The following is a 22972-nucleotide window of genomic DNA, read 5'->3' on the forward strand; positions in this document are numbered from 1 at the left end:
ATGCTTAGGCTATTCAATGTTGTGACCTTAATACAAGTATGTGTGTGTAAGTGCGAGCATGTTAATTTGGACAGTGACCAAAGTTCCAGCGCTTAAAATTACTCTTTGCACCAGACCGGAATGTTACAGTGCGCAAAGAGATTCCAACCAAGTCAGGAGCGTGCACACACACAGATTGGGTCAACTTGCACCACCACCTCAATGCCACACACACACAATAACTAATATAAAGTGTATATTTAAACACAGGGCATGTGGCCTTCTGTGTGACTCTTTAACAATGTTCTGATGAGTATTTGTCCTGGGTTAATGCGAGGCGAGCTGGCAAACTCCTCCTGGCGCGAGGTCAGCATTACATAGAGGCATTCTGGAACAACGGTGGCTTTTAAACACGTTGAAGTGTTTGATATAAGATGTCAAGTTGTACTTTTACATGGTTATGCGTTGTTTTAGTAGCATTCTGAGAAATGTCTCTAGGTAATGTCTAGCGCTCGCCAAAAGCATGCCAAGTGACCCATACGTTTAATGGGTTACATTTTGGCTACAGTCAATGCGGATGTTATTGCATCTGTGACAGATGACACGAACAGCTCTCGGTCAAAAGCAATGCCAGAGAGTGCGGGAAACAACAGTAGAATAGATACTTTGTAACCCGTTTCAAATGGTTTCATCTAACCTTTCGTTATCACGGATACAATGTATCGGCGCTTGAGTCCGTTGAAAAATAAAGTTTCCTTGCTGGAGAATGTTGGACATTGTTTCCCTTAAAGCGACAGAGTACGTGTACACTGTGTCTGGTTGGGTAGCTGCCCACTTGAGGGTGTACTGTCTCTTTAACAACAACGAGGGGCGTTTCACAACGGGCATCCTCTCTGTAGCGTAGACTAGAGAAACCGGGGACTTTTTCAGTTTTGACGTTTACAAAAACAACCTGCAGAAAATAAATTGTCGAGCGGCGACCTTTGAGTCTGGCTAGCTAGAGCACTAGGAGGCAGTTCCTCAGCCCGGGGTAGCAATTGGCTGCGCGTGCACTCACTGCGACTCCCCTCTTGTCTCTCTGTCGATCCATTTCCTATCACGCGTTCTGTAAAATTGCCTACACACACACACACGCACGATGTGGTTTGCGTGTGTGTGCGTGCACCGGAACCCAAAGTCCGTCGGTGGCGTCGGCAAATTTGAAGATTAACGAGGTTATCCTCCATTCGACCCGCGGAGAGAGAGAGGACCAGAAAGCACAGACTGCTGCGCCGACCTGCTTGCGTGTCGAGGCGGAAAGGAAGCTTGGCCAGCTGCGTTGTTGGACTGGATCGAATTGGACTCAGTGAAGAGCAGTAGGACTATATAAAGACAGGGGGGAATATGACCGATAAACGGATGTCGCGGTGGTATTTTGGGGGCCTCGCCTCCTGTGGGGCTGCCTGCTGCACCCACCCTCTGGATCTTATCAAAGTAAGTGCTGGAGAGAGAACCATATAACCCTCTAGCAGGATTATAGCCGACCTTACGGAGGCTGCAGGCCCGCTGGTCAGCCAGCTGTTTACCTGGGAAACTAGGGACAACAACTGCCCTCATTTCATCCTATCTTATAAAAGACTAAACGGGCTACTGGGATCTGTCCAAACTGAACACAGCCCTGCTGATGATTGGAGAAAATAGGACAGAAAATTAAAGTTGTAGAATCGTTTTCTCTCTCTCTCTCGTCTAGCCTAGTGACATGTGTGTGTGTGTGTGTGTGTGTGTGTGTGTGTGTGTGTGTGTGTGTGTGTGTGTGTGTGTGTGTGTGTGTGTGTGTGTGTGTGTGTGTGTGTGTGTATATATAGCCTGTGTCCCGCGCGGGTACGGGAAGCAGTGGTCGGCCTCGTTATGAGCGAATCCTCCAGTTCACTGACCGGCTAACCGCGCCGTTACGGTGCAGAGTAAACAGGGTTAGGCCTAGTCGAACTGTAGCGCTATAACCGTCTCATATTACGGATAACTTACAGTAGTAGTAGCCACATGCTCTACTGTTGTCATTGAGCATGTTCACACCAGGGTCATCCTGAAGTCAAGAATAGCACACACAGAATGACATATCCTAACTCTACAGTAGGCCTGTGTGCGGTATAGCGTGTGTGGGCTATATTAACAAGCCTGATTAACACTGCACGTCCAAGCTTAACTGTACTGGACTATGCATCCATAGTTTCTGGAACAGTCCTGGAAAGGGAAGAAAAAGACCAGAGCCAGTACGGTACGGTTGTGGTTCTGTAGTGTAACAGGCAACAGAATGACAGATGCATACAAGGAGGTCAGTGTGTAGTATAATTATATAGACATGGTATGGAATTACAGCGCTAACTAGCAGTCTTAAAGCAGCTGTTAGCTGTAGGGCTTCCTGTGTGTAGCGTCTCTGTGTTGGAGTGTACTAAGAGGTCTGGGCCTTTATGGCACCGGCGGTAGTCCACCTGGCAGGCCTGTAACTGCAGGGTTGCTGGTTCAAACCCTGCTCCAGATGCTTTCCCTTCGATCGCTGTATCTGTATGGGTAGTGGGAGGAGCTAGTGTTGGACAGAGGGTAGAGGGAGGAGCTAGTGTTGGACAGAGGGTAGTGGGAGGAGCTAGTGTTGGACAGAGGGTAGTGGGAGGAGCTAGTGTTGGACAGAGGGTAGTGGGAGGAGCTAGTGTTGGACAGAGGGTAGTGGGAGGAGCTAGTGTTGGACAGAGGGTAGTGGGAGGAGCTAGTGTTGGACAGAGGGTAGAGGGAGGAGCTAGTGTTGGACAGAGGGTAGTGGGTGGAGCTAGTGTTGGACAGAGGGTAGTGGGAGGAGCTAGTGTTGGACAGAGGGTAGAGGGAGGAGCTAGTGTTGGACAGAGGGTAGAGGGAGGACCTAATGTTGGACAGAGGTGAAAGGATAGTGGGAGGAGCTAGTGTTGGACAGAGGGTAGTGGGTGGAGCTAGTGTTGGACAGAGGGTAGTGGGAGGAGCTAGTGTTGGACAGAGGGTAGTGGGAGGAGCTAGTGTTGGACAGAGGGTAGTGGGAGGAGCTAGTGTTGGACAGAGGGTAGTGGGAGGAGCTAGTGTTGGACAGAGGGTAGAGGGAGGAGCTAGTGTTGGACAGAGGGTAGAGGGAGGACCTAATGTTGGACAGAGGTGATAGGATAGTGGGAGGAGCTAGTGTTGGACAGAGGTGTGTGTGTGTTGATAGGCTGTCTAGGCTACACTGTCTCAACTCGCCTGCTTAGAAAAGTCTAAAGGTGTATAATTACTTTGTTGGAGAGTCCCACACACACACACCCATACAGCGCACATACACACCCATACATACACATACACACACACACCCATACACACCCATACAGCACACACACATACACACACACACACACACACACACACACACACACACACACATACACATACACATACACACACCCATACAGCACACACCCATACAGCACACACCCATACAGCACACACACACACCCATACAGCACACACATACATACACCCATACAACACACACATACACACCCATACACACACTCATACAGCACACATACACCCATACAGCACACACACATACAGCACACATACACACATACAGCACACACACATACAGCATACACACACACACATACACACATACAGCACACATACACACATACAGCACATACACACACACACATACACACATACAGCACACACACCCATACACAAACACATACACAAACGTCATGGAGCATGTACAGGCCAGGGTCATCTACTGTTGTCATGGAGAATGTACAGGCCAGGGTCATCTACTGTTGTCATGGAGCATGTACATGCCAGGGTCATCTACTGTTGTCATGGAGAATGTACAGGCCAGGGTCATCTACTGTTGTCATGGAGAATGTACAGGCCAGGGTCATCTACTGTTGTCATGGAGAATGTACAGGCCAGGGTCATCTACTGTTGTCATGGAGAATGTACAGGCCAGGGTCATCTACTGTTGTCATGGAGAATGTACAGGCCAGGGTCATCTACTGTTGTCAAGGAGAATGTACGGGCCAGGGTCATCTACTGTTGTCATGGAGAATGTACGGGCCAGGGTCATCTACTGTTGTCATGGAGAATGTACGGGCCAGGGTCATCTACTGTTGTCATGGAGAATGTACAGGCCAGGGTCATCTACTGTTGTCATGGAGAATGTACCGGCCAGGGTCATCTACTGTTGTCATGGAGCATGTACGGGCCAGGGTCATCTACTGTTGTCATGGAGCATGTACGGGCCAGGGTCATCTACTGTTGTCATGGAGCATGTACGGGCCAGGGTCATCTACTGTTGTCATGGAGAATGTACAGGCCAGGGTCATCTACTGTTGTCATGGAGAATGTACAGGCCAGGGTCATCTACTGTTGTCATGGAGCATGTACGGGCCAGGGTCATCTACTGTTGTCATGGAGCATGTACGGGCCAGGGTCATCTACTGTTGTCATGGAGAATGTACAGGCCAGGGTCATCTACTGTTGTCATGGAGCATGTACGGGCCAGGGTCATCTACTGTTGTCATGGAGCATGTACGGGCCAGGGTCATCTACTGTTGTCATGGAGCATGTACGGGCCAGGGTCATCTGGATGTCTAGAATAGATGGGGATCCATCCATCCTGGTGTATCCTTTAGGCTGATGCAGAGAGAGAGAGAGATGCATAATCCTCAGGGAGATCTGAAGAGTTGACAAACCTGCCAGAACAAGACAAACAAGATGTGGATGAAGCATTCATCCTCTGAAGCGAGCCAGGCCCAGAGCCATCTGTTGAGAGAGTTGGGTCAGGCTTTAGAAGCCATGTTAGTTACCTTCACTCTCAAACTGTTGGTGATGTCACGATAGGAGAGAGCCTCTGACATCTGAAATAACTCGCTGGAAACAAGCAAAATAAAGCAGTGAATTATACGTTTTTTTATTGATTAACATTCTGCATAATGTGTATGCAAGTGTTGTGTTGTCAACAAATGGCATATCTGGTTTCACTGAACATCTTCGTAGTTATAAAAAGCTATCAGAAATACACAGCACAACACGGAAGTGTACATTATCACTTATCAAGTGATAACTTATCAAACCGACAACGGACTACCACACCCCGTTCAACGGCACAAATGTTTTGTCTTGCCGATTCACCCTCTGAATGGCACACATAGAACAATCTATGTCTCAATTGCCTCAAGGCTTAGAAATCCTGCTTTAACATGTTTTCCTCCCTTTCATCTACACTGATTTGAAGTGAATTTAACAAGTGGTATCAATAGGGGATCATAGCTTTCACCTGGATTCACCTGGTCAGTCAATTTCATGGAATCTTCTCCTGAAGCTAGCCATATCTAGCCTAGCTTCTCCTCTTCTCCTGAAGCTAGCCATGCCTAGCCTATCTTCTCCTCTTCTCCTGAAGCTAGCCATGCCTAGCCTAGCTTATCCTCTTGTGCTGAAGCTAGCCATGCCTAGCCTAGCATCCTGGGTTGTAGTGCTGTCGGAGTGCTTGAGAGTGGCGCTCCCTCACTTTTTTCAATTTGAGAATACAGAGACCTCAAACTATTTCTGGAAAATGTATTCTGGTAAATTCTAAATTTAATTCTATTTAATTACCACAAATATTCCATGAAAAAGGCTAGGCTATTTATTTGGTTTGTCATTCTATGTATAGCAGCCTAGAGGTGGGTACATGGTGGTTCCTTCCCTGTCGTCTCTCTGACGGCGGTGAGAAGGATGAACAACCTGTGTGTGCACTGCGGAGGCCAATCAGAACGATCAGAATCAGCAGCAGTTTGTTCTCCTGAAGCCGTGCCTCTCCTCTCTGATCTAGTTCCAACAACATACTGTTGTTACTACGCCTGTTTAGTCTGGCATGAAGTCAGTTGTCCTAGTAACACCCCACCTCTCTCTGCTACCTGAGGGGAGGATCTGGATCTCACGTGTGTGTGTGTGTGTGTGTGTGTGTGAGTGTGAGTGTGAGTGTGTGAGTGTGAGTGTGAGTGTGAGTGTGAGTGTGAGTGTGAGTGTGAGTGTGAGTGTGAGTGTGAGTGTGAGTGTGTGAGTGTGAGTGTGAGTGTGTGAGTGTGAGTGTGAGTGTGTGAGTGTGAGTGTGAGTGTGAGTGTGAGTGTGTGAGTGTGAGTGTGAGTGTGAGTGTGAGTGTGAGTGTGAGTGTGTGTGTGTGTGTGTGTGTGTGTGTGTGTGTGTGTGTGTGTGTGTGTAACTTGAAACAACTTAGCACCCACATCTAAGTTCTGACATTGTCTTCCTATCAGTATTAGAAGCTACTGAGTCATGACTGTAACAATGGAACGGTGTGTTGGTGATGTGACTCAGGACTAGCTGGAGGTTAGAGGTTCAATGCAGACTTTTTCTTTTTGGAAAAGGCCCCAGCTCTGCATTTTTGACTTTCAGTGTCATTAGAGAAGATACTTACAATATTCTGACTATCTTCTCTAGTCATCAGAGAAGATAGTCAGCGAACTCACTCACTTATTTGTTAGTTATTTAATGAATGAGTTATTTAGTTTGTTCATTCCTTCGGTCATTCATGCACTTTCAGTTGTATTAGTTGCTTCAGTCGTTCACTCGTTGCACTGTGTCCTGACTGGAGAGGTTATTGAGTACCAGCCAGGTCCTGCAGCAACCAGCTATCTGTATCTGTACTCGGGGTGTGAATTATTATCTACTCACACCAGGGTGAGAGAGAGAGAGAGAGAGACTGTTATTTCCAGTTAGCGAGAGGGAGTGGATGAGAGAGAGAGAGTTTGTGGTCCATGGTTGAAGGCCTCGGCGGCCTTTGAGCTCAAACAGTTCTGATAAGCCGGTGGGAGCGAGAGACGTGATTGGCCGGATGGAGGCCACACTTGGAGCAGAGCCCAGTCGATAAAAAGCCCTCTGAGAAGAACAATACATTACCCTGTCAGAGAGAGACTTAAGGAGGGAGGGAGGGAGAGAGAGAGAGTTCAAAGGAAGCCAGAATTACCTACAAAAACCTGTTCCCTGTACACACACAGGAGAATGTCAGTAATTGTGACATCCCAACTACTGCTACGACTACAACTGTCACAACCATATCTACAGCTCTCTCCACTGACTCACTACTACATGGTACTACTATCTCCACTGACTCACTACTACATTATACTACTATCTCCACTATCTCACTACTACTACATGGTACTACTATCTCCACTATCTCACTACTACATGGTACTACTATCTCCACTGACTCACTACTACATGGTACTACTATCTCCACTATCTCACTACTACATTATACTACTATCTCCACTATCTCACAACTACTACATGGTACTACTATCTCCACTGACTCACTACTACATGGTACTATTATCTCCACTGACTCACTACTACTACATGGTACTACTATCTCCACTATCTCACTACTACTACATGGTACTACTATCTCCACTGACTCACTACTACATTATACTACTATCTCCACTATCTCACAACTACTACATTATACTACTATCTCCACTGACTCACTACTACATTATACTACTATCTCCACTATCTCACAACTACTACATGGTACTACTATCTCCACTGACTCACTACTACATGGTACTATTATCTCCACTGACTCACTACTACATTATACTACTATCTCCACTATCTCACTACTACTACATGGTACTACTATCTCCACTGACTCACTACTACATTATACTACTATCTCCACTGACTCACTACTACATGGTACTACTATCTCCACTGACTCACTACTACATGGTACTACTATCTCCACTGACTCACTACTACTACATGGTACTACTATCTCCACTGACTCACTACTACTACATGGTACTACTATCTCCACTATCTCACTACTACTACATGGTACTACTATCTCCACTGGCTCACTACTACATGGTACTACTATCTCCACTGACTCACTACTACATTATACTACTATCTCCACTATCTCACTACTACTACATGGTACTACTATCTCCACTGACTCACTACTACATGGTACTACTATCTCCACTGACTAACTACTACATGGTACTACTATCTCCACTATCTCACTACTACTACATGGTACTACTATCTCCACTGACTCACTACTACATTATACTACTATCTCCACTGACTCACTACTACATGTTACTACTATCTCCACTGACTCACTACTACATTATACTACTATCTCCACTATCTCACTACTACTACATGGTACTACTATCTCCACTGACTCACTACTACATGGTACTACTATCTCCACTGACTAACTACTACATGGTACTACTATCTCCACTATCTCACTACTACTACATGGTACTACTCTCTCCACTGGCTCACTACTACATGGTACTACTATCTCCACTGACTCACTACTACATTATACTACTATCTCCACTATCTCACTACTACTACATGGTACTACTATCTCCACTGACTCACTACTACATGGTACTACTATCTCCACTGACTAACTACTACATGGTACTACTATCTCCACTATCTCACTACTACTACATGGTACTACTATCTCCACTGACTCACTACTACATTATACTACTATCTCCACTGACTCACTACTACATGGTACTACTATCTCCACTGACTCACTACTACATGGTACTATTATCTCCACTGACTCACTACTACATTATACTACTATCTCCACTATCTCACTACTACTACATGGTACTACTATCTCCACTGACTCACTACTACATTATACTACTATCTCCACTGACTCACTACTACATGGTACTACTATCTCCACTGACTCACTACTACATGGTACTACTATCTCCACTGACTCACTACTACTACATGGTACTACTATCTCCACTATCTCACTACTACTACATGGTACTACTATCTCCACTGACTCACTACTACATTATACTACTATCTCCACTATCTCACAACTACTACATTATACTACTATCTCCACTGACTCACTACTACATTATACTACTATCTCCACTATCTCACAACTACTACATGGTACTACTATCTCCACTGACTCACTACTACATGGTACTATTATCTCCACTGACTCACTACTACATTATACTACTATCTCCACTATCTCACTACTACTACATGGTACTACTATCTCCACTGACTCACTACTACATTATACTACTATCTCCACTGACTCACTACTACATGGTACTACTATCTCCACTGACTCACTACTACATGGTACTACTATCTCCACTGACTCACTACTACTACATGGTACTACTATCTCCACTGACTCACTACTACATTATACTACTATCTCCACTGACTCACTACTACATGGTACTACTATCTCCACTGACTCACTACTACATGGTACTACTATCTCCACTGGCTCACTACTACATGGTACTACTATCTCCACTGACTCACTACTACATTATACTACTATCTCCACTATCTCACTACTACTACATGGTACTACTATCTCCACTGACTCACTACTACATGGTACTACTATCTCCACTGACTAACTACTACATGGTACTACTATCTCCACTATCTCACTACTACTACATGGTACTACTATCTCCACTGACTCACTACTACATTATACTACTATCTCCACTATCTCACTACTACTACATGGTACTACTATCTCCACTGACTCACTACTACATGGTACTACTATCTCCACTGACTAACTACTACATGGTACTACTATCTCCACTGACTCACTACTACATGGTACTACTATCTCCACTGACTCACTACTACATTATACTACTATCTCCACTATCTCACTACTACTACATGGTACTACTATCTCCACTGACTCACTACTACTACATTATACTACTATCTCCACTGACTCACTACTACATGGTACTACTATCTCCACTGACTCACTACTACATGGTACTACTATCTCCACTGACTCACAACTACTACATGGTACTACTATCTCCACTGACTCACAACTACTACATGGTACTACTATCTCCACTGACTCACTACTACATGGTACTACTATCTCCACTGACTCACAACTACTACATGGTACTACTATCTCCACTGACTCACAACTACTACATGGTACTACTATCTCCACTGACTCACAACTACATTATACTACTATCTCCACTGACTCACTACTATATGAAACTACTATCTCTATAGACAGTAACTATTACATTGTACTACTATCTCTATAGACACTAACTATAATAGACCTCAAGGACAGCTCCTCTGTGTGTGTGTGTGTGTGTGTGTGTGTGTGCACGGCGGTGTGTGTGTAGATTTATCTCTACCATAAGTCACAGTGACACGCCGTCGTGTACCATCTCACAGATCGCCACAGTTACAACCAGGTCAGCTGAGCTATAAACACTCAGCGTGTTTCTGTCTGTCACGCTGCTGTCTGTCACGCTGCTGTCTGTCATGCTAGTGTCTGTCTGACACGCTGCTGTCTGTCTGTCACGCTGCTGTCTGTCACGCTAGTGTCTGTCTGACACGCTGCTGTCTGTCTGTCACGCTAGTGTCTGTCTGTCTGTCACGCTGCTGTCTGTCACGCTAGTGTCTGTCTGACACGCTGCTGTCTGTCTGTCACGCTAGTGTCTGTCTCTGTCTGTCTGTCACGCTGCTGTCTGTCTGTCACGCTAGTGTCTGTCTCTGTCTGTCTGTCACGCTGCTGTCTGTCACGCTAGTGTGTGTCTCTGTCTGAGAGAGAGAGACAGTTCCACAGTCACTAAAAAATATACACACTGATGATTGACTGTGATAATGGTAATGATGATGAAGATACAGTATATTGATCGTATTTGTAATAATGATGATGATGATGATGATGAAATAGTGATTGTGTGTGTGTAGGTCCACCTGCAGACCCAGCAGAAGGGGAAGATGGGGATGGTGAGCATGGCCATGCAGGTAGTGAAGAACGATGGAGCTCTGGCTCTGTACAACGGACTCAGCGCATCACTCTGCAGACAGGTAGGAGGATGGAGAGGGTGTGTTGGAGAGGGGGGGAGAAGGAGAGGGTGTGTGTTAGAGGGGGGGAGAAGGAGAGGGTGTGTGTTAGAGGGGGGGAGAAGGAGAGGGTGTGTGTTGGGGAGGGGGGGAGAAGGAGAGGGTGTGTGTTAGAGAGGGGGGGAGAAGGAGAGGGTGTGTGTTGGGGAGGGGGGGAGAAGGAGAGGGTGTGTGTTGGGGATGGGGGAGAGGGTGTGTGTTAGAGGGGGGGGTAGAAGGAGAGGGTGTGTGTTAGAGATGGGGGGAGAAGGAGAGGGTGTGTATTAGGGAGGGGGGAGGGGGAGAGGGTGTGTGTTAGAGAGGGGGGGAGGGGGGGGAGAAGGAGAGGGTGTGTGTTAGAGAGGGGGGGAGGGGGGGAGAAGGAGAGGGTGTGTGTTAGAGAGGGGGGTGAGAAGGAGAGGGTGTGTGTTAGAGAGGGGGGGGAGAAGGAGAGGGTGTGTGTTAGAGAGGGGGGGGAGAAGGAGAGGGTGTGTGTTAGAGAGGGGGGGGAGAAGGAGAGGGTGTGTGTTAGAGAGGGGGGGGAGAAGGAGAGGGTGTGTGTTAGAGGTGGGGAGAAGGAGAGGGTGTGTGTTGGGGAGGGGGGGAGAAGGAGAGGGTGTGTGTTGGGGAGGGGGGGAGAAGGAGAGGGTGTGTTGGAGGGGGGGGGAGGGGGGAGAAGGAGAGGGTGTGTGTTGGGGAGGGGGGAGAAGGAGAGGGTGTGTGTTAGAGAGGGGGGGGGAGGGTGTGTGTTAGAGAGGGGGGGAGAAGGAGAGGGTGTGTGTTGGGGAGGGGGGGAGAAGGAGAGGGTGTGTGTTGGGGATGGGGGAGAGGGTGTGTGTTAGAGAGGGGGGGAGAGGGTGTGTGTTAGAGAGGGGGGGGTAGAAGGAGAGGGTGTGTGTTAGAGATGGGGGGAGAAGGAGAGGGTGTGTGTTAGGGAGGGGGGAGGGGGAGAGAGTGTGTGTTAGAGAGGGGGGGAGGGGGGGAGAAGGAGAGGGTGTGTGTTAGAGAGGGGGGAGGGGGGAGAAGGAGAGGGTGTGTGTTAGAGAGGGGGGAAGGGGGGAGAAGGAGAGGGTGTGTGTTAGAGAGGGGGGGAGGGGGGAGAAGGAGAGGGTGTGTGTTAGAGAGGGGGGAGGGGGGAGAAGGAGAGGGTGTGTTCGAGACAGAGAGTGGGTGTAATCCTGTAATGATAGTTCCATTACTGCTCTATGGACTCTGTTCCAGAGATAGGTATATAGAACCTGAGTGTTCCAGGCAGAAGGATCAGTATTCTATTCCAGAGATAGGTATATAGAACCTGAGTGTTCCAGGCAGAAGGATCAGTATTCTGTTCCAGAGATGGGTAGAAGGAACCTGAGTGTTCCAGGCAGAAGGATCAGTATTCTATTCCAGAGATAGGTATATAGAACCTGAGTGTTCCAGGCAGAAGGATCAGTATTCTATTCCAGAGATAGGTATATAGAACCTGAGTGTTCCAGGCAGAAGGATCAGTATTCTGTTCCAGAGTTAGGTATATAGAACCTGAGTGTTCCAGGCAGAAGGATCAGTATTCTGTTCCAGAGTTAGGTATATAGAACCTGAGTGTTCCAGGCAGAAGGATCAGTATTCTATTCCAGAGATAGGTATATAGAACCTGAGTGTTCCAGGCAGAAGGATCAGTATTCTGTTCCAGAGATGGGTAGAAGGAACCTGAGTGTTCCAGGCAGAAGGATCAGTATTCTATTCCAGAGATAGGTATATAGAACCTGAGTGTTCCAGGCAGAAGGATCAGTATTCTGTTCCAGAGATGGGTAGAAGGAACCTGAGTGTTCCAGGCAGAAGGATCAGTATTCTATTCCAGAGATAGGTATATAGAACCTGAGTGTTCCAGGCAGAAGGATCAGTATTCTATTCCAGAGATAGGTATATAGAACCTGAGTGTTCCAGGCAGAAGGATCAGTATTCTGTTCCAGAGATAGGTATATAGAACCTGAGTGTTCCAGGCAGAAGGATCAGTATTCTATTCCAGAGATAGGTATATAGAACCTGAGTGTTCCAGGCAGAAGGATCAGTATTCTATTCCAGAGATAGGTATATAGAACCTGAGTGTTCCAGGCAGAAGGATCAGTATTCTGTTCCAGAGTTAGGTATATAGAACCTGAGTGTTCCAGGCAGAAGGATCAGTATTCTGTTCCAGAGTTAGGTATATAGAACCTGAGTGTTCCAGGCAGAAGGATCAGTATTCTGTTCCAGAGATAGGTATATAGAACCTGAGTGTTCCAGGCAGAAGGATCAGTATTCTGTTCCAGAGATAGGTATATAGAACCTGAGTGTTCCAGGCAGAAGGATCAGTATTCTATTCCAGAGATAGGTATATAGAACCTGAGTGTTCCAGGCAGAAGGATCAGTATTCTATTCCAGAGATAGGTAAATAGAACCTGAGTGTTCCAGGCAGAAGGATCAGTATTCTGTTCCAGAGTTAGGTATATAGAACCTGAGTGTTCCAGGCAGAAGGATCAGTATTCTGTTCCAGAGTTAGGTATATAGAACCTGAGTGTTCCAGGCAGAAGGATCAGTATTCTGTTCCAGAGATAGGTATATAGAACCTGAGTGTTCCAGGCAGAAGGATCAGTATTCTGTTCCAGAGATAGGTATATAGAACCTGAGTGTTCCAGGCAGAAGGATCAGTATTCTATTCCAGAGATAGGTATATAGAACCTGAGTGTTCCAGGCAGAAGGATCAGTATTCTGTTCCAGAGATAGGTAAATAGAACCTGAGTGTTCCAGGCAGAAGGATCAGTATTCTATTCCAGAGATAGGTATATAGAATCTGAGTGTTCCAGGCAGAAGGATCAGTATTCTGTTCCAGAGATAGGTAAATAGAACCTGAGTGTTCCAGGCAGAAGGATCAGTATTCTATTCCAGAGATAGGTATATAGAACCTGAGTGTTCCAGGCAGAAGGATCAGTATTATGTTCCAATATGCTTTTCTCTCCGACAATTCAAAATGCTAAACTCTCTGGCTTTTGTCCTGTCAAGCATTATCATAAATACATGTTTTATCCACACATTAAGAGGATTATCAGAAATACATTAAGAGGATTATCAGAAATACATTAAGAGGATAATGTTTGTGTTGAAAATGATCTGATTATCTGTGACCAATGAGCCCTGGTTAAATGCAGTGGCCTATATTTAACTAGGCGAGTCAGTTAAGAACAAATTCTTATTTACAATGACGGCCTAGGAACAGTGGGTTAACTGCCTTGTTCAGGGGCAGAACAACAGATTTTTACCTTGTCAGCTCGGGGATTCGATCTTGCAACCTTTCGGTCACTAGTCCAACGCTCTAACCACTAGACTACCTGCCGCCACTATGCCTCACCTGGATCCAGTTTGTTTCATTGGCCAAGTGGAAGTTAGTAACCCCTCTGACAGTATTGCATCAGAGGAAACTCTCTATATGAAGACCAGTAGTGAGAATGTCAGTCGGTTACCACGGTAACACAGTGAGGAAACTGGTGTAGGGTGAAGTTGGCCGTAGACACTGATCTCTGGTCTGTTTAGCATTTCCCCCACTAATGGTTAAGGTTGGGATTGAGGGAGGGGAAGCTGATCCTAGATCTGTACCTAGGGGAACCTGGTTGGGCTGTTGAAACGTCAGTAGAGGCGTTAACAGGACATCTCTCTCTGGAGAGGAGCTGTTTCCTGTTTGTGACAGATGGGGTTCAGCTAGTGGTGGATTGAAGCTATGACACAACTAGAATGTCAGTAGGAAAGCTACACATCGCTCTTTTTTCAATTTGTTGTACTTTTTTTCTCCTCTGCCCTCTACTATCATCTCTCTCTCTCTCTCCTCTGCCCTCTACTATCGCCTCCCTCCCTCTAGATGTCCTATTCTCTAACTAGGTTTGCTATCTATGAGACAGTCAGAGACATGTTGAGCAGCAGTAACCAGGGGCCCATGCCTTTCTACCAGAAGGTGCTGCTGGGGGCCTTCGGAGGTAGGGACACACACACACACACACACAGGCTTGCTCAAACACGCATGTATGCTGAACACACACGCACGCTGTCACAGTCTAAGGGTAATGCTCACACACACAGTCTTGTACAGCCAACCTTGTGGGGACACACAATTCAGTCCCATTCAAAATCCTATTTTCCCTAACCATAACCCTAACTTTAACCCTAAAACTAACCCTAGCTCCTAACACTAACTTAATTCTAACACTAACTTAATTCCAGCACTAATTCTTACCTTCACCCTAAACCCCTAGAAATGGCATTTGACCTTGTGGGGACTAACAAAATGTCCCGTTGGTCAAATCTTTGTTATCTTATTATTATTGTGGGGACTTCTGACAATAATAATTAAACACTTACACACACACACACACACACACACACACACACACACACTAATCTCTGTCATGTGTCTAGGTTTTACTGGCGGGTTCATTGGTACTCCTGCAGACATGGTGAACGTCAGGTCAGAGAAACAAACACCTTGTTAACACAAACAGATCTCTTGCATTTTATGATACTTATTCAATAGTTATAATTAGGTTGTATGATGCATATTATTGTAATGTTTTAACTAATATACTGGTTTACTGGTTAGGTTGTATGGTGTATAATTATTGTAATGTTTTAACTAATGTACTGGTTTACTGGTTAGGTTGTATGGTGTATAATTATTGTAATGTTTTAACTAATATACTGGTTGACTGGTTAGGTTGTATGGTGTGTATAATTATTGTAATGTTTTAACTAATATACTGGTTTACTGGTTAGGTTGTATGGTGTATAATTATTGTGATGTTTTAACTAATATACTAGTTTAATGGTTTGGTTGTATGGTGTATAATTATTGTGATGTTTTAACTAATATACTGGTTTAATGGTTTGGTTGTATGGTGTATAATTATTGTGATGTTTTAACTAATATACTGGTTTTGCTCCTCAGGATGCAGAATGATGTTAAACTTCCCCCAGAGCTGAGGAGAAAGTGAGTGTTCCTGACCATTTAGACCACATGACATGTTGTTGATCTGACAATGTCTAACTCTCTGTCTCTCTCTCTCTCTGTCTCTGTCTCTCTCTGTCTCTCTCTGTCTCTCTCTGTCTCTCTCTGTCTCTCTCTGTCTCTCTGTCTCTGTCTCTTTCTCTCTCTGTCTCTCTCTGTCTCTCTCTGTCTCTCTGTCTCTGTCTCTCTCTCTGTCTCTCTCTCTCTCTGTCTCTCTCTCTCTCTGTCTCTGTCTCTCTCAGCTACAAACATGCTGTGGACGGTCTCTTCAGGGTCTTCAGAGAAGGTAGGAATGTGTGATCTGTACTCAGACAGATGAAATGACAAGAGACCAGTTATGAGTTTAGAGAGGTAGCCACATGCTATCACTCCAATGCAAAACATTTTAAATAAAATATAGGACAATAGAAAGCTTTTGTTAAAAAATATTGCTGTATTCTGCTGCTCCCCTCTGTGTGACCCCTGACCCCTCCCCTCTGACCTGTGTGTAGAGGGGGTGAGGAAGTTGTTCTCAGGAGCCACCATGGCCTCCAGCAGAGGAGCTCTGGTCACCGTGGGACAGGTAGGATTGCACAGCACCCTGGGAAATGAAGTTTAATAGCGTTACGTATAGCAGTAGATTGTATATATTAGGAGAGAGACACTAGTTGGTTGTCTTTAGATCTTCTCTTTATCTGTTGATGTATAACCCATCTCACCTTCCTCTTTCCATCTCACCTTCCTCTTTCCATCTCACCTTCCTCTTTCCATCTCACCTTCCTCTCTCCATCTCACCCTCCTCTCCATCTCACCCTCCTCTCCATCTCACCCTCCTCTCTCTCTCCATCTCACCCTCCTCTCTCTCTCCATCTCACCCTCCTCTCTCTCTCCATCTCACCCTCCTCTCTCTCTCCATCTCACCCTCCTCTCTCTCTCCATCTCACCCTCCTCTCTCTCTCCATCTCACCCTCCTCTCTCTCTCCATCTCACCCTCCTCTCTCTCTCCATCTCACCCTCCTCTCTCTCTCCATCTCACCCTCCTCTCTCTCTCCATCTCACCCTCCTCTCTCTCTCCATCTCACCCTCCTCCCTTCCCTTCTCTCTCTGTAGTTGGCATGTTATGACCAGGCTAAACAGCTGGTGCTGTCTTCAGGCTTCATGGGAGATAACATCCTCACACACTTCCTGTCCAGCTTCATCGCTGTGAGTAACCGGGCTACTTATTGGTTAAAATAGTGCAGAGTGCTGGTTGGATAAGGAAGCAGAAGAATGTGATTTGATAACAATGACATTGTTCATTGATAACTCAAAGAAAACACATGATATGTCTGTCTGTTTGTGTCTGTCTGTCTGTAGGGAGGCTGTGCTACGTTCCTGTGTCAGCCTCTAGATGTGATGAAGACCAGGTTGATGAACTCTAAAGGAGAATACTCAGTAAGTTACTCCATCCATCCCTCTCTTTCATCTCTCCATCCATCCCTCTCTTTTTTATCTCTCCATCCATCCCTCTCTTTTTTATCTCTCCATCCATCCCTCTCTCTTTCATCTCTCCATCCATCCCTCTCTCTTTCATCTCTCCGTCCATCCCTCTCTTTTTCATCTCTCCATCCAATCCATCCCTCTCTTTTTCATCTCTCCATCCATCCCTCTCTTTCATCTCTCCATCCATCCCTGTCTTTTTCATTTCTCCATCCATCCCTCTCTTTTTCATCTCTCCATCCATCCCTGTCTTTTTCATTTCTCCATCCATCCCTCTTTCATCTCTCCATCCATCCCTGTCTTTTTCATTTCTCCATCCATCCCTCTCTTTTTCATCTCTCCATCCATCCCTGTCTTTTTCACCTCTCCATCCATCCCTCTCTTTCATCTCTCCATCCATCCCTCTCTTTCATCTCTCCATCCATCCCTGTCTTTTTCATTTCTCCATCCATCCCTGTCTTTTTCATTTCTCCATCCATCCCTCTCTTTTTCATCTCTCCATCCATCCCTCTCTTTCATCTCTCCATCCATCCCTCTCTTTCATCTCTCCATCCAGCCCTCTCTTTCATCTCTCCATCCATCCCTCTTTCATCTCTCCATCCATCCCTCTCTCTCATCTCTCCATCCATCCCTCTCTAAACCCTATTTTCTTCCCTTCATCCAACTCACTCACTCTCACCATGTAACTCTGTGTGTTTCAGGGTGTGATACACTGTCTGAGAGTGACGGCTAAAGAGGGACCCGGGGCCTTCTACAAGGTGAGACACACACACTGGCAGTCCCAGAAACCCACCTAGCAGGCCAGCCTGATAACCTTCGCTCTGTGTGACTGTCTTTCTGACAGAGACTAGAGTTTCTAACTGATCTTGTAATCCTGGGTCTTACCTTAACATATATATGAAGGCTGGGTCTTACCTTAACATATATATGAAGGCTGGGTCTTACCTTAACATATCTATGAAGGCTGGGTCTTACCTTAACATATATATGAAGGATGGGTCTTACCTTAACATATATATGAAGGCTGGGTCTTACCTTAACGTATATATGAAGGCTGGGTCTTACCTTAACGTATATATGAAGGCTGGGTCTTACCTTAACGTATATATGAAGGATGGGTCTTACCTTAACATATCTATGAAGGATGGGTCTTACCTTAACGTATATATGAAGGCTGGGTCTTACCTTAACATATATATGAAGGCTGGGTCTTACCTTAACGTATATATGAAGGCTGTGTCTTACCTTAACATATATATGAAGGCTAAGGTGAATCCTGGGTAAAGTTATTCTCTGGCCATTTACACATCTGGGTCTTGAGTCATTTACCAAATCAGATGGAACGGTATTGGCTGACTTTCCCATCCAGTGTCAGGGCCTTAACATATGGTCCAAGCCTGTCCAATGGGATTGCAAGGTTGTAATCAACTGTCCATCCCTGTGTAAAGGTCTTGACTAACTGTCCAATGCAGTTGCAAGAAAGTTAATTAACTGCCCAATTGCATTGCAAGGTTTTAACCTACTGTCCAATCACGTCAGCATGTAGACCAATTGTCCAATCCCGTGTCAGGGTCTTGACTAAGTGCCCAATGTTCAATCACATGTAACAATGTTGACTAGGTCTTGACTGACTGTCCAATGACGTGTCCGAATGCTAACTAACTGTCCAATGGCGTTGCAGGGTCTTGTTCCTGCAGGGATCCGTCTGATCCCTCACACGGTGCTCACCTTCATCTTCCTCGAGCAGCTCAAGAACAACTTCGGCATCGTCGTCATCTCCTGAGCACGCTCCATGACCTACGACCTTTACCCTCTAACCCCCTGCCAACGTCAACCAATCCCCTTTCACTGCCACGGTGCCCCCCCCACCCCATGGCCCTGCGCTGTCCAATCACACAGAGAGGGAGATGTAGGGATGGAATGCCTGCTATGCTATCCTACCCGGCCCTCTTTCACCTGCTCTGGAAATCAACCAATCACCCGGGGAAAAGACTACGAAGGAACTGCCTACACCTGCACCATCACAGCCTTGTCCACAGGAAGAGTTGTCATAGCAACGCCAGTCAAACCCTGCTGTGACATCATCTCCATGCGTCTGTCATCATCAATAGTGCCATTCTCAATGGGGCCTGCGCCTCAAATCATACACTATTCACTATGTAGTGCATTACTTATGACTCTTAATCTGTAGTGCACTTAACATGTAGCTCTGGTCAGAAGTAGTGCACTACGTAGGGAACATAGTGTCACCTGAGTTCACTTCCTAGACAGTGTTAATGTGTTTATACTGTAGCCTTCCACCACCATCATCATCATCATGTATCACCCAAATCAGTTCCATTCCACACCACACCAGTCCTCATGTATTACTAGCAGTGTACTAGTTGTAGTAGTATGTATTACTAGCGGCGTACTAGTTGTGGTAGTGTGTATTACTAGCAGTGTACTAGTTGTAGTATGTATTACTAGCAGTGTACTAGTTGTAGTAGTGTGTATTACTAGCGGTGTACTAGTTGCAGTAGTGTGTATTACTAGCAGTGTACTAGTTATAGTAGTATGTATTACTAGCAGTGTATTAGTTGTAGTAGTATGTATTACTAGCGGTGTACAAGTTGTAGTAGTATGTATTACTAGCGGTGTACAAGTTGTAGTAGTATATATTACTAGCGGTGTACTAGTTATAGTAGTATGTATTACTAGCAGTGTATTAGTTGTAGTAGTATGTATTACTAGCAGTGTACTAGTTATAGTAGTATGTATTACTAGCGGTGTACTAGTGGTAGTAGTATGTATTACTATAATGTATTACTAGCACTGTACTAGTGATAGTAGTATGTATTACTATAATGTATTACTAGCACTGTACTAGTGATAGTAGTGTGTATTACTATAATGTATTACTAGGGGTGTACTAGTTATACTAGTATGCAGTGTACTAGTTATAGTAGTATGTATTACTAGTCGTGTACTAGTGATAGTAGTGTGTATTACTATAATGTATTACTGGTGTCAATGTAGATCGCTACAACATTGTCCTTCTAACTGGAACCATCTCAGATACTGTCACATCGGGGGGTGACCGTGACAAAGGGCCCTCTTCCTGTTCATAACACTGTAACAGCGGCAGGTAGCCTCGCGGTTCAGAGCGTCGGGCCAGTAACCCGAAAGGTTGCCGTGTGGAATCCCCGAGCTGACGAGGTAATACATCTGGTGTTGTGCCCTCGAGCGAGACACTTAACCATAATGCCTCTGGATAAGAGCGTCACTAAATGACTCAAATGGTCATGTACTGTGACAGGTCAGTGCTATTCCTGTTCATAAGGGATGCTTATTACTATAACAGGTCAGTGCTATTCCTGTTCATAAGGGATGCTTATTACTATAACGGGAGATCAGTGCTATAACTAGAATCTTATGAATCTCACGTCATCAACTCAGAGACATTTGGGAGTGGCATTGGGTGACATAGGGTGCTATTCCTGCCTATAAGGGATGCTGCATAACAGGTTATAATGCCATAACACCATGGCTATAAAGCCATCGCATGCTTACAGACAAAGGTACTAAACAGAAGAAGTTGCCCCCTAGGCACTGATTCTGGGTCAGACATTAGTTGTATCCCCCTACCAGTTAAAGTTATTGTTGCGGCTAGGTGATCTGATCCTAGATCTGTGGTTAGGGACAACAGTAGAAATTCCCACCAAGGGCAATGTGACCATGAGATATAACTGGACAGAGATAAGAGACGTATAGTGAATAGGTTGTACACTACCTTTGACCAGGCCCCGTAGGGCCCTATAGGAGATCATTTAGAGATACTGTGAGTTAGAGAGAGATACTGTTTACTGGGGCCTGGATGAAACTGCTGACTTTAAGGCACTTTATTAAATACACACACACACACAGGTGCCCACAAACACACACATAAGCACACTCATCTAAGACAAACAGACAAACCCTACAGGTAACTTCAGGCAGTTCTCTGTACGTAATAGGGCCATTTGTGGGGCGGGGGGGGGGGGGACACCCACAGTGAGTCAGGATGCCTTTTCCTCTGTAGCCTCCAGGGGGCAGCATGGTACTGTGTGTGTTTGGGAGACTGGTCATTATGAATGAGTGACTGATTATTAACAGACAAGTATGTCTCTGTGTGAATGAGAGAGGATTCATTCATAAATACTACGGTGAGATTGTGTTTGTGAGTGTGTTTCAGTTAATTGTTTGACTGTATTTGATAGGCCATTATTAAAGAGTGGTATTGGGGAACCACCCCTTGTACACGCGCACACACACACACACACAATCTCTAGGAATGGAAATGAGATTGTAGAACCCAGCTCTGTGCGGCTGTACATGTACGGGTCTGTATTTTGTAGATTGTTTTTTGAATTAAAATACTAATAAATAATAACTGTCACTTCCTCTGTGAGTGTGGGGGGGGGTGAACATAATGGATCTCCTTGCTGACTTGTCTCCAAGGTCTGTCTGATTATTGATACTCTGTCTCCCCCTATTGGTCGTGGTGAGCAGTGCTCTTCAGTTCTGAAGCTCAGTCTTCACTCATCGCCTGGTGAGGAGCTATGAAATATGGTTCTCTTGAAGACATCAGAAAGACGCTGAACCAGAAACACAGGTGAGAAACTGACGGCCGAGGTATAGGGCTACTCAGCAACTCTGACTAAAGTGTCTGCTGTCTTCGCTTCCACAACCGGAGATATGTGTCTGACGTGGGCAGTTTGCTTTTTCATGACGACAGGACCACACTACACACACACACACACACACACACACACACACACACACACACACACACACACACACACACACACACACACACACACACAGAGACACACAACAGGCACACACACACTTACACACACACACTTACGCACACTCCTCTCTGATGGGACTCTATTCATTAGAACTGTGGTGAAAATCAGCTGCCCTACGGTTCTACACTAAATCAACACTAAATCAACACTAAATCAACACACTAAATCACGGTGCTACACTAAATCAAAGACATATGGGTGGATGCTTAATCACACAATGTTCCCTCTTTAGGGCACTAGTAGTACTCTCTATGGGGAAGAGGCTGCCATTTAGGATGCACCCCATGCTTTCTGTCAACGCCTGACATATAACAAGGTCTGACTGCTTGTGTCAATCAACACCTCTCTTTCTTTCTCTCTGTCACGTCTCCCTCTCTTATTCTTATCTTCTCTCTCTCCTCTTCTCTCTCTCCTCTCTCTCTCTCTCTGTCTCTCTCTCTTTCCCCTCTCTCTCTCTCTCTCCCTCCCCTCTCTCTTTCCTCTCTATCTCGTACCTCTCTCTCCTCTCTCTCTCTCTCTGTCTCTTTTCCTTCCTCTCTCTCTCTCTCTCTCTCTCCCTCCCCTCTCTCTTTCCTCTCTATCTCGTACCTCTCTCTCCTCTCTCTCTCTCTCTGTCTCTTTTCCTTCCTCTCTCTCTCTCTCTGACGCCAACACATTATAATATAAATAAATAAACTAGTTTCTATAAAGACATTCTATAAAGACAACAATCAGCGTATGACGAAAACGGGG

The 22972-nt window shown here is 45.5% G+C and overlaps 1 protein-coding gene across 1 annotated transcript; it reads left to right on the top strand.

Annotated features, from left to right (window-relative positions):
- The first annotated feature begins 890 nt into the window (after window positions 1-890).
- Window positions 891-21825, top strand: LOC129839036 (mitochondrial dicarboxylate carrier-like). The gene is made up of 11 exons (XM_055906299.1): window positions 891-1452; window positions 10811-10930; window positions 14811-14925; window positions 15365-15413; window positions 15891-15932; window positions 16193-16236; window positions 16442-16512; window positions 17040-17132; window positions 17286-17363; window positions 18110-18166; window positions 19090-21825. Exons 1-11 carry the CDS (start codon window positions 1363-1365, stop codon window positions 19189-19191), a joined length of 861 nt encoding a protein of 286 aa, XP_055762274.1. The 5' UTR covers window positions 891-1362; the 3' UTR covers window positions 19192-21825.
- Window positions 21826-22972: the final 1147 nt, after the last annotated feature.

Source organism: Salvelinus fontinalis, chromosome 40 (assembly GCF_029448725.1).
Source record: "Salvelinus fontinalis isolate EN_2023a chromosome 40, ASM2944872v1, whole genome shotgun sequence".
NCBI lineage: Eukaryota > Metazoa > Chordata > Actinopteri > Salmoniformes > Salmonidae > Salvelinus > Salvelinus fontinalis.

Coding starts and splice junctions, on each gene's coding strand:
- LOC129839036 (XM_055906299.1), top strand. CDS start 1,363: ATGACCGATAAACGGATGTCGCGGTGGTATTTTGGGGGCCTCGCCTCC. Junction 17,133..17,285: donor TCCTGTCCAGCTTCATCGCT/GTGAGTAACCGG, acceptor GTCTGTCTGTAG/GGAGGCTGTGCTACGTTCCT. Junction 17,364..18,109: donor ACTCTAAAGGAGAATACTCA/GTAAGTTACTCC, acceptor TGTGTGTTTCAG/GGTGTGATACACTGTCTGAG.